At 34.5% G+C, this 12935-nt stretch overlaps 1 protein-coding gene across 2 annotated transcripts in view; it reads left to right on the forward strand.

Annotated features, from left to right (window-relative positions):
- Positions 1 to 1185: 1185 nt before the first annotated feature.
- lifrb (LIF receptor subunit alpha b) overlaps positions 1186 to 12935 on the forward strand; it is a 32357-nt gene continuing 20607 nt past the window's right edge. Inside the window, exons 1-5 of one of the 2 annotated variants that reach the window (XM_022675947.2) lie at positions 1186 to 1375; positions 3130 to 3252; positions 6528 to 6688; positions 8354 to 8504; positions 9515 to 9763. In XM_022675947.2, the coding sequence (XP_022531668.2) occupies positions 3180 to 3252; positions 6528 to 6688; positions 8354 to 8504; positions 9515 to 9763 (634 nt within the window). In that variant the 5' untranslated portion in view covers positions 1186 to 1375; positions 3130 to 3179. The remainder of the gene's footprint in view (positions 1376 to 3129; positions 3253 to 6527; positions 6689 to 8353; positions 8505 to 9514; positions 9764 to 12935) is intronic. The other variant, XM_022675948.2, reaches the window with a different exon arrangement.

The following is a 12935-nucleotide window of genomic DNA, read 5'->3' on the forward strand; positions in this document are numbered from 1 at the left end:
CCCCAACACCAGGAGGGTGAAGACTAGCACACACCTCCTCCGACACATGTTAAGTCAGATTCTGCCTCTTTTCGGACTGCTGTCGGAGGAAAGCGCAGCGACTTGGTTCTGATACATCAGCTCACGGACGCCTTGTGCTGATCAACATCACCCTAGGAGTGATGAGGGGAGAGAGCAAAACCAATTGTGCTTTCTCGGGGCTCCGGCTGCTGATGGCTAGCTATGTGACTGGGATTCGAACCAACGATCTCCCAATCATAGGCTACATTCACATTACCATGCTGAAGTGAATCAAATATGAATTTTACTCAATGTAGCTCAGAACTGTTTTTTTTTTCTCTTCATTTTATCAAGTTTGAACATAGAAAATCTGACTTTTTAATGTATTTAATTAATATTAATATTATTATACAGAGCCCATAAATTAACGTAACTAATAAAAAATAATGCGTGGCCACAACATGCACCACCATATTTGTATTGATAATGTCATAGACATGCATATACATAGTATTCGCATAGCCTACAAATACAAATATGGCGGCGCACGGAGCATAAGCTAGTAATGGGATGTAAACAGTGTTTTTTAATGAGCTTCTTGTGCACTTTTTAAGTTATTAATGCCTCGTTTTAAATGTCAGGGCTCTCCAGAATCTAGCAAGAAGGTGTGGAGCTACTTTGAGCTGGATAACGGTGGAAAAAGCGATTTATCAGTTTAAATTATGCCTCGTGTCGCCCAGTCTGAAGGGTGTTTGGACAAACTTAAAATTTCTGGATCTCGGAAGGCTGTGGGAGAGCGGAGGTGTGCTATTCATCAAAGGTAAGTACTTTTTATCATGTTTTAGTATACCAAAAGATTTTTTTAGGCAATATTAAATAATAAAAATTGTTTAAACGTAGTTTTTTTTTCCTTCCTCAACTTTTAAAGATGTAATAACACCGATACATTGACGTTTATTCAGTGTTCAATGTGCTCCCAGTGAACTGTAGCACCGAGTGAATTGTTGAGTTAAAGTTGAGGGGGGTTAAAAGTTAAGAGAATTAAATGCTGAGAATGTTTAGAGCTGTGGGGTGTTTAAAGCTGAGGAGAGTGTTTAGAGCTGGTTTGGTGGCGGAGTCAGAGTGAAACTGGAGGTATTACCCAATCACCGCGGGTTCATTAGTGTTTCTGCTTCCAGTGAAGAACGCCTCTTCCAGTACTGCCCTCCTCCTCCCGCCGCCGCTGCTCCCTCCCAGCTCAGCCTCACAGTCCCACCGCTCTCCGGAGCGTAGGAACCGCCAGTGGAGCTCCAGCTTTCCTTCTTTTAACTTCAGGACTAAAAACAGGACTAAACTCAATGCGCTTCTCAACCTAGCTGAAGACCAGCGCCGAGCGGTGAGTTTAAACTGGGTTTAACTGGGCTAAACTCAGAGTAAACGTACTTGTCGGATGGTTTTGAGGAGTTTGCTCACCCGCTACGCGGCGGTGTTTGGGTAAATTTGGCTAAAAATACTTTATTTTCAGGTTTTAAAAGTGTTCAGGTTTACTGAATATGACTATTAGTACTATCAGTACCATCAGTACTAGTGCTAATCTACTACTAATACTACTAACATACTATTACTAATATCAGTTCTAGTACTGTCCTACTATTATTAGTACTATTAGTACTTCTACTAACCTACTACTATCAGTGCTATTAGTACTGGTACTAATCTACTATTACTACTATTGGTACTATAAGTTCTAGTACTAATCTACTCCTACTACTATTAGTAATGTCAGTACTAGTTCTAATCTACTACTATTACTACTATCAGAACTGGTACTAATCTACTATTACTACTATCAGTACTACTACTAATCTACTATTACTAATATCAGTACTAGTGCTAATCTAATCTACTATTACTACTATCAGTAATGTCAGTACTAGTTCTAATCTACTACTATTACTACTATCAGGACTACTACTAATCTACTATTACTAATATCAGTACTAGTACTATCCTACTATTATTAGTACTATTAGTACTACTACTAACCTACTACTATCAGTGCTATTAGTACTAGTAATAATCTACTATTACTACTATTGGTACTATAAATTCTAGTACTAATCTACTCCTACTACTATTAGTAATGTCAGTACTAGTTCTAATCTACTACTAATACTACTATCTAACTGTTACTAATCTACTATTACTACTATCAGGACTATCAGGACTAGTGCTAATCTACTATTACTACTTTCAGGACTATCAGTACTACTACTAACCTACTATTACTACTCACAGTACTATAAGTATTAATACTAATGTACTATTACTACTATGAGTACTACTACTAATCTACTATTGCTAATATCAGTACTAGTACTATCCTCTTATTATTAGTACTATTAGTACTTCTACTAACCTACTACTGTCAGTACTATTAGTACTATTATCAGTACTGGTACCAATCTACTATTACTACTTTTAGTACTATCAGTACTAGTGCTAATCTACTATTACTACTATCAGTACTATCACTATCCTACTATTTTCAGTACTACCAGTACTAGTACTAATCTAATATTACTATCAGCTCTAGTACTAATCTAATATTACTCCTACCACTACTAGTACTAATCTAATATTATCAGTACCAGTACTAATTTAATACTATTACTACTATCAGTACTAGTACTAATCTACTATAACTACTGATTACGGTCGTCAAACTTGGTGGTGTAATTAATTTCCATTAAAAAATAATAACGCGCTACTAATGTCAAATTAATTGCATGCGTTAACGCTTTAACATTGACAGCCCCAGTGTAAATACATTTAAGATTATTTTTAGATAGAATTTTTAGATAAAATAAAATAAAAAAATATTCTGTGCCCATCCTAACCCACAGAGTCTGTATGTTTTATTTAACACCTTTAACAGCTCTTTATAACATGCTAGTGATATAATATTTATCAGCTATTTGTCTTTATCATGTATTTCTGATGATTCCTAATCCAGAACAGCTGTGAGCCAGAACTAGTTGGTGCCTGCCAGCAGATATACTGTAAGAGATGATTCAGGCTGGCAGTGTGTTTAAAAAGTCTTACTCAAAATCTTACTCACCAACACACCTTTTTTCTTTGTTTTTCCAGCAGATTACTTCCCCCGAGCGAGCAGAGCCGTGCATTTCCCGTGTACAGTCATGGCCTCTGAGTGTTTCTGGGCAGCACTGTTTTCCTGGCTGGTTTTGGTAATAGCACAGGATATGCAGTACGGTGAGTCCCACTAATAGCTTCCAGCTACAGCTTTTTTTTTAAATATCACTTCTGAATTATCCTCACTAAAACATAGGTAAATTAATAGTTAATAATAGTATTTTTTTCCCCTTTTGTTTCCCTTATTCAGTTTTTTTAAAAGCCGAAAACTCAAGTACATACATTCATATTTTTTTGCCATTATCAATATACACTTCACTTTTAAAATATTGGAATAGGTTTGACATTAAAAGATGAATACGAGACAGAAGATCCAGGTATTCACATCTGGATCTGAACCCACCCACTTTTTCTTGTGAGAAAAAAAGTATTGGAACATGTGATAGTGACTCAATACACGAACTGCCAAAACTAAAAAGAGTTCATCAGGGGCAAGAAGTGTAATGTTTTAGACTGGCCCAGTCAATCTCCACACTTAAACCCTATAGAGCATGCATTTTTTTTCCTGCTAAAGAGGAGACTGAAGGAAGTAACCCCCCCTTAAACAAACATCAGCTGAACGATTCTGCAGTAAAGACCTACTAAAGGTTTACAAAAGAAGAATGCAAAAGTTTAATGATGTCAGTGGATGACAGGATTGGTGCAGTTAATTAAAGCAAAGGATTTGCAACTAAATATAACATTTTATTCACTTTAATTGGTTTTAGGTGTATCTGTTTCAATACTTTTGCTTATAAGAAAAATGGATACAAATGCATGTAATGGATTTAGATAGAAGGTGCTTTCTTCTGAACTGTGTATCAGATCCAAATATAAATACAACCTAAAAAATAAAAGCTGAAATGTTGATTGTTTGATTCATAATCATATTTTAATGTCAAATCCTAATGTTTTAATTATACAGTAAAAATAAATAATTTGGCTTCACTGTTCACTGATGGTGGGATACCACCTGCAGGGACATGTGTAGAACGATAATCCATGCGTTGCTTACAGGGAATCTCATTAAATAATATTACCACGATACTCAATATAATGCAAGACAATTCTGTACAATATTTTACAGCATCTGTGTCACGGAATGAAACCAGCATGAAACATTTGGCCCGTGAGGTTATTTGAACTATAATGAATGATACAGAAAAATAATTAATAAATAAAATGCTATTCTGGTGAGCTTTTGTTTATATTCCTCCCCTGTCTCTCTCTGTCGCGCTCGGCGTGACTTTAGTTTCTGCTCGTTCTTTCAGAAAAGGTCAGGAAATTTGGTCTACAAAAGTTTTTGTTTCCGTTTATCGACAAAGAAAATCTATTTTGAGCTACAACAAATAAGTCAGCTCAGAGGTAATTCAGTAATTTAGCTTTACACAATGGAGCTCTCAGGACCTGACACACATTTTATTATTATTATTATTGAAGATTGTGTGTCAATATTTTTATCAGATCTACTATAATATATCATTTTTAATTATAGTTTAAGTTGATTTTTGGTTTTATTGTCCATGTCTGCATGTTTTAAAAAAATGTATGGTCTTGAAAATTACCCTTAAAGCTCTGGAAAAGTCATGAAAAAATAATGGAATTTATTGGTTAAAAAGTGTATGAACCCTGATAAAGAAAAGTTTGCGTTTTGTCCTGTGAACTATTGGTAGAACAAATCCCAACTATGAGCAGTGAAATTTCCATTGCAGAACAGTCGCTTTGGCTGGTATTTGTGAATGAATTTAGTAAATAGGAGGAAGGAAAGATGTTTCCTGTCTTAAGGCACTTTCATTTTTATACTCAGTGACTGGAATGCTTAATCAAAACAGCCGCCTTTTTTCTCCCCTCACTGTCTGTTTTCTGAGAACCACTGACCATAAAGGAGCACTTTGGAGTTCTATAATTACAGTGTGTAGGCCGTTTTTTTCTTTGTGAGTGTTGAGAGTGTGTCAGTAATTTTACAGGTCAGTGGATTTTGAAAAAAACTTCTCATGTTTTTTTTTTTAAAAAGAATTATTACTTTTTTATAAACACTAATAGTAGAGAAAAATTGTACCCAGACGGTTTCAACAGACAGGAACGAAACTAAGTGTGTAGAAATATGAGTCTGTCATGAAGTGACTCTGAATGGCTGCGGATTAGTGATTAGTCTTTATTTTGTCTTGGTTTGTTCTTAGTCAATCAATCAATTAACCTTTATTTTGACTCGGAAGTACATTGAGGACCACCCTCATTTTCAGTGAAACCGAACATTTTAAATTAATATTAAATAAATATAACAAAAATGAAAAAAAAAAAATAGAATTAAAATAAAAATAATAAAATTAATTAGTATCATTATAACAAAAACTTGCTTTAATTAATAAGAAATTATGATCTAAAGAAGATAAGATTAATACAACAAAAAACTGTTAAAATTGAGCTGAAACTAACTTTTACCTAATACAATAAAAAATACAAATAAATAAATGAACTTAAAAAACATAATAGTAATAACAATTAAAAGCAAAATCAAAAAATATTAAAAAGCAATAGAACAAAAAAATAAAAAGGGAATAAAGAACTACGAGAAGAACTAAAATAAAAAATAAAAGTTATATAAAACAGGTAAAGGCTGTCTGAAGGAAGGTGGTTAGATATTAAAAGATTTAAATAATTTAGGGACACCAGTGAGCTGAAATTTAAGAGGTTGCATTGAAAACACAGATGCTATGCTATTGTAGAGCTGGGCAATATATCTACAGGTGCATCTCAAAAAAAATTAATATAATTGAAAACTTACTTTATTTCAGTAATTCAGTTCAAAATGTGAAACTTATGTATTATATAGATGTATTAAACACAGAGTGATCTATTTTAAGCGTTTATTTATTTTATTGTTGATTATTATGTCTCACAGACAGTGAAAACCCAAAGATCAGTGTCTCAGAAAATTGGAATATTATGTAAGACCAACTGATACTTTTGGCTGTGTGGGCAGTGTGCCAAGTTGTGGGAAAACAAAACTGCACGGACTTTAGACTTGATAATAAAACACAGTGGATCAACACCAGCAGATGACAGACATGACTCTCTCCAAACCATCACTGATTGGTGGAAACTTCACACTAGACCTCAAGCAGTTTGGACTGTGTGTCTCTCTTCCACTCTTCCTCCAGAATCTGGTGTTATGGATGTCATGTATTATCTCAGGACTCCATTAGGAACCTCTACAACTCTCTACCTGCCGATACGACTGGCTTGTTGTGTTACATTGGCACTATATTATACTTTATATTAGTAAGCTAATATTTATATTATGCACAGTGTGTAAATGCTGGCTCATTTGTTAATGCTTTAAACACTTTTAACAGAGCACCATCTACCTGTCCCTGAGATTGTGCAAGTGAATGAGAGTGGTGATTGGAAGATACGCATTAAATGGAAGGATCATTTCACCAATACCAGCAGACCAGAGAAAATCACCTACGACGTAGAGATCTTTTATACTGAGCAGATGAGGCTTGTGCATAATGTAAGTGGTGGATTTTTATTTTTTGTTACGATTAAGAGCTCACCAACCGATGGCCTATGGCCTTCATTCAGATTAGAGGTGGGCGATATTGCCCTAACATAAAATCACGATATTTCTGAGTACTTTTATGATTTTACATTTTTAACCCTCCTGTTATGTTCATTTGTCAGGAACAGCAATGGTGTTCCCAAGTCAATTTGATCCAGTACATTTTTAATTATCTAATTAATATCCAAAATAATAATAATCCAAAATAATATTTATTCCAAAAATCCAAACAAACAGTATGAATATTTTATTACTAACTACATTGATAATTATTTTAGTGCAATGGTGTTCTTACCTCTAACAGGTAATGGTTCATTCAGGATAATCACTCGTTTATAGGGGTGTGACGAGCTCCGCGCGACAGTAGGTGAGCTCCGCGCGACAGTAGGTGAGCTCCGCGCGACAGTAGGTGAGCTCCGCGCGACAGTAGGTGAGCTCCGCGCGACAGTAGGTGAGCTCCGCGCGACAGTAGGTGAGCTCCGCGCGACAGTAGGTGAGCTCCGCGCGACATTAGGTGAGCTCCGCGCGACAGTAGGTGAGCTCCGCGCGACAGTAGGTGAGCTCCGCGCGACAGTTAAAAAGCTCCACGCGACAGTTAAAAAGCTCCACGCGACAGTTAAAAAGCTCCACGCGACAGTTAAAAAGCTCCGCGCGACAGTGCTCTTACTGTCCCAAAGAGTCACAGCTCATAAATACTGTGAGTAAATCCTACACGTGACTGTTTCATAGTTGTACTAATCCCTTAACTCTGTACTGTATTAAAAAAAATGTTCTGTCTCTGTTTGCACTTCAAGTATGGTCTTAATAGGACTGGTTATGGTTCTGCTTAGTTAAATTACAAGAGATTTAGGAGAAAAAAACACACAAACCATAGTCTTAATATGACTTTATTTTTATTTTTTACTTTTATTCTTATTACTATTTCTTATAGAATCAATGTGTGAGAGAAACCAGTCTGTTATGTTTGTGTTTTATGATTTTGTCAAATAAAACTCTAGTTTTCAAGCCATTTTTAATTTTTGAGGTTTTCTTTAACATTCTATTTTTAAACCTTGTCTCGTCTCGTTCTCGTGAACCCAGTATCGTGTCTCGTCTCGTGATATTAAAAAAAGACAAATGTATTGGACATAATAGGTTTACATAACATTAAAACATAACATTGAATTTTATTTTAGTTTTTGTTTATTGCAGGGCGTTATATGTTGATTACACTAATTAAGGCAAGCAGAAAGAGATCAATTTGACCTGTAACATAACAGGAGGGTTAATGATAATCTTGCCAGTATAACAAAACATTAAATGTTTATTTTTTGTCATTAATTTCAGGAATATACTACTGCAACACAATAAATATTAATCTTAATGTTTTATTTAATCTAAATATAACAGTTTTAAATATTCAGTAAAAAGAAATCTAGAAAAGTTTGCCTATTTTTAAACAGCAATTTACCAAGTAATGAATCAAATAATAATAATAATAATAATGTAATAAAATGAAAATGTAACAAAAATAAAGCAGTATAACAGGACAAGCTTCAGGTTTAAGCGTGTTTCTCCTCTCAAAACTACTTCTTAACAGCACTAAATGTTTCTTTTTCTACTTGATTTCTAAATTAGGAGACAATAGAAGTGAAGCCACATGTAACGGGTATTTATCACTGGAGCTGGACTTCACCATTACCTCTCCAGTGTACCTCCCATTCAGTCCGACTGCGCTACAAAGACCACGGCCAGACCAGCAACTGGACGAGTTTCTACATTTTAAAAGGTGTGTGTTCATTTCTGGCACATTTGTTCAAATCTGAATTATCCAGCAGTTTAATTCAGCACTGTATTCTGTAATTAACTGCAATTATTCACTCTTGTTCTTCTTGTTCTGCTTATTTTTTATAGTGGATATTTCGATGTAAATAAAAGAATGAATGTAAGAAATGTAAAATGCAATTATATATTTAAATTAGTGGTGTTTAAAATGAAAATAGTAGTATATACTTTGAGTGTGTTTAAGGGAAGATAAAACACACTCACTTTTTATCTTTATTCCACACGCTGGAATAAAGAATGTTATTTTCTTAGTATAAAAGAGCTTTTTCACACCTGTAGTTGTGAAAGTTTCTGTGGTCCCGATCAGTGGATGAGTTTCTTTATTTGGAGAGTTTCTCCCTCTGTTTGGTTTGGTTTCACACAGGCATAAAGCTAAACACACAAAAATGTGCACCAATAAACCACGCGAGCACATCGTCTCACAGCTGTGACCAATCAAAGGAGATTCTGATGTGCTCCCATGGTTTGTTGGTGCACATTTTGGGGCGTTTAGGTTTTTATGCCTGTGTGAAACCAAACCAAACAGAAGGAGAAACTCCAAATAAACAAACTCATCCACTGATCCAAACCACAGAAACTTTCACAACTACAGGTGTGAAAACGCTCTTTTATACTCAGCTAATTAAGTTCTAATTCAGAAATCCTTAAAACCAAGCTGAGATGTTTATAATAAAATTTAAAAAAATGTACAAGTATATAATAGTCTTTTAATTTACACCACTAATATAAATATAATTGCATTTTACATTTCTTACATTCATTCTTTTATTTAATTTTATTCTATTTAAATATCCACTATAAAAACTTGCATCTTAGGAAGAAGAAGAAGTGCGATTAATCACTTAATCAGTTAATCACAGAATATTGTTGTGATTAATCTGATTAAATGTTTTAATCAATTTTCACCGCTAGATATAATCTGACTAAGGTTTGTTTTTTGTTTTTTTACTACAGGAAAGGACTTTAGCGAGACTTCTGAGACTCAGGTGTATCCTAAAGACCATGCTGCTCGAGTCGGAGACAGCATCGAATTCTGCTGCATCTTAAAGACGGAGAGCATCGCTGGATTCAATTCCTCGAATTTTACAAACCGAATCAGCAGCAGGACGTACACCACAGGGCCGATTCTCCTGAATACGCCCTCTAAATCAGCAGGCATTGATATGCTATGCGATCGTACAGGCGCCACGTATTTCATAGGCAGTAAGTAAGCTTTACTCAGAGTGTCCAAAGTGCAAAGTTTTGTTTGTCCCATACAGACTCATACACAGTACAGGCTGCTGTGAAATGCTTTGAGGACTGTCAGATCACAGGAAAAAAATCTGATCACATTAAAAGAGAGCATAAGAAAGATAAAGTATTTACAGAGGTAAAAAGTAAAAATATGAATTGAATGTTTAAACCCAAACTAAATCATGATTTTACACAGTAGAAGAATATAAAAGTGTGTAACACAGTGCTGTGTAACTGAGCAGGTAGTATTATTAACCCTTGTGTGGTGTTCGGGTCTGTGGGACCCGTTTTCATTTTTCATCAAATAATACAAAAAAAAATATTTTTTCTAACTCAAACTCATTGGCATTGGCTGATTTTTTTGTGAAAAACATATATCAAAACACATTTTCGATAAACACATACTGTACACCCCCCCCCCACACACACATATTTATATTACATACAGTATGTTTGGCCAAGGGCTAATAAACATTGCTTCATTTGTAAATTTGAAACTAAACAAATTTTCTACTCATATCTTGAGTTTAATTCATTTTCTTTTACATTTTATTAAAAAACTAACAAAACAAAGAGTAGCACTTTTTGAAAGAAATGTAACATAAGAAAGGTAAAGGGCAAATATTAACCATGTAAGCTGTTTATATTGCTTGCAATTTAGGTGAAGCGAGCATGTGTAAAGCATTTTAATGTAAAATTGCTTAATTTTGCTGAATTAAATACAAGTAACAAAGTAAACGAGTAACAAAAATATGAACACCACACAAGGGTTAAGCAATGATACATGAGAGAGAGAGAGAGAGCCCTGAGAAAAGTATACTAAGCATTATTATGCTATAGTGCACTAAAGTGTTCTTGTAGCCACTTTATTACATTGTTACATTACATTGTTATACATTAATTTTATTAAGATAGTACAAAAGTCTTACTTAAATTGTGCTAAATGTACTTAACTATTAAATATACTTAAGTAACATTTAAAGATTAAAACTACTTCATGTGTGTATCCTTATATTTTAAAAATGCTTACAGTAAAATTATAATACATTTAATGAATTTTAAAACTGTATCACTATGATTATACACTGTGTATATTAGGAATGTACTAAGAATAGATGTTTAATATATGTGATCTATTTACATTAGAGTACAAATATGCTTCTTGTTCCTGTAGCACACTTCTAGCATAAAAAGTATGATCAAAATGAACTTTCAAACATTTAAAATACATTTCAAATACTGTATTTTAAGTAAGTACATAAATCTGTTATTATAGTATATTTACAGCATGCTTAGACATTTCTCAATATGTTTTAAATATAATTAAGTATATTTGTTTTTCACCAGGCACTGCTATAACATGTAGTATTGTCCGTAATACAGCAGTGTCAATATTACACATTATAGCACGAACCTCGAGTGTATTATTGCGATTATACCACAATTCCATTATCACTGTTTATTGAAAGAGTTTGAGTTAAAGAGGAGCAGAAAATAGGATCTGTTTGGTTATAAAAACTCTGCCAGTTAAAATAGTTCTCCTGCTGCTCTGTTTGTAGCTGCACTGTTTGGCTTGTAAGCGCTGCATCGTTGCTAGGTTACCTGTATGTGGTGGTATGAGTAATACATGGAGAGCTTCGGTTACAGTGCATTACCGGCTGATAACAGCACTTATAGAACGCCTCTCAGCCAATCACATTGCAGGGTCTGAACCAACTGTGGTATAGTAATAATCTAGTTATACAATATCTAAAGTGAGTACACCTCTTTCATATCTGTAAATATTTTAGAATATTTTATCATGGGACAACACTGAATATATGACACTTTGAGACAGTATAATAGTGTACATTTACTGTGCCCTTAAAATAGCTCACAATAAACACAGCCATTAATGTCTAAACCACTGGCAACAAAAGTGAGTAATAGTTTGAGGTCCCTATTTTAGCAGTCTATAGGTGAGCCATGCACTGGAATCTTGATTTAGGGTTTGTTTGAGTGCAACTTTGTTATCGTAACAACGGGAAAAGTACAGGTTGCATGTGCAAAAGGCATGCATTAAATCTCTTAATTAATCATGGGTGTTTTTGGGTGTAATGTGCAATAAATTAACATTTTTGAATGTTAACCATCAAAATAGTCATAACCAATCTGAGCAAAAAAATCAGATTTGAGCAATGTGGCTTGTGACCAGCACTAATTCCAAACTGAATCCATAAAGCAGCAGAACCAGGTGAAAGCTTGCTCAATTTGGGTGTCATTTGCATATCATTTGGTTTGTTTTTATGTATGTCGTAAAGAACAGTTGTATACACAATTACAGTGTTCTGTATGCTCCTGTTTTAGTTTTACTATTTTTTAAATGACTCTGCCACTATTTTCCAATCAAACCTCCATCTGCTGCGAATAGTAATACTGTTCCAGTGCAGTTATCTGGCTGGAGTTTTCCCAGGGTCGTTTTCCATTGTGCATGATTGCCTACAATCCTTAGGGACGGAGAAAAGAACTAAAATAACTTTGTTTTCTTGTGGTGGGCCTCTATGATAGAAGAGCTTTATGATTTAAAACAGATTTAATAAGACACTCTCTAAGGCTCTATCTTATGCCCTGTTTAAGGCACATCGCGATGCTTATTGCTATTTTACACCCCGCTAACTGTCTATTTTCACACATTTTACTGTTGTTGTTTAAATAGCAACAGTATTTGTGAATATATCTACGCTGATGGCTGTTTTTGGCGTATTGCTATGTTGGAAATAAAAAAAACACAGGTGCTCCACTGACTGATTACAACCCTGACAACAGTCAACAGTCAGAAATTCATTGCCACCTTGGCTACACATGTGTGCCACAGAGCAGTGCACAAACCCAACTTTTACATCAACAATAAACAGAATATTCCATAAAATAATATTGCTATTCCCGTGAAATGAGCTGCTCACACACCTTCACAGAGTGAATAAGCAGAACATTTTTCCCTGCTGAGAAGCACAGAAATGATTCTGCACCATTAAAATAGCTATCCGCCAAAGTCAGAGTGCACATGGCTCTTAAAGGGAATGGTAATTAACACGCTGATTGGTTTATTTCACATTAAAACTGGGATTTTTTCACTGGGATCACTGAATCATTTAAATTTATT

Source organism: Astyanax mexicanus, chromosome 17 (assembly GCF_023375975.1).
Source record: "Astyanax mexicanus isolate ESR-SI-001 chromosome 17, AstMex3_surface, whole genome shotgun sequence".
NCBI classification, from domain to species: domain Eukaryota; kingdom Metazoa; phylum Chordata; class Actinopteri; order Characiformes; family Acestrorhamphidae; genus Astyanax; species Astyanax mexicanus.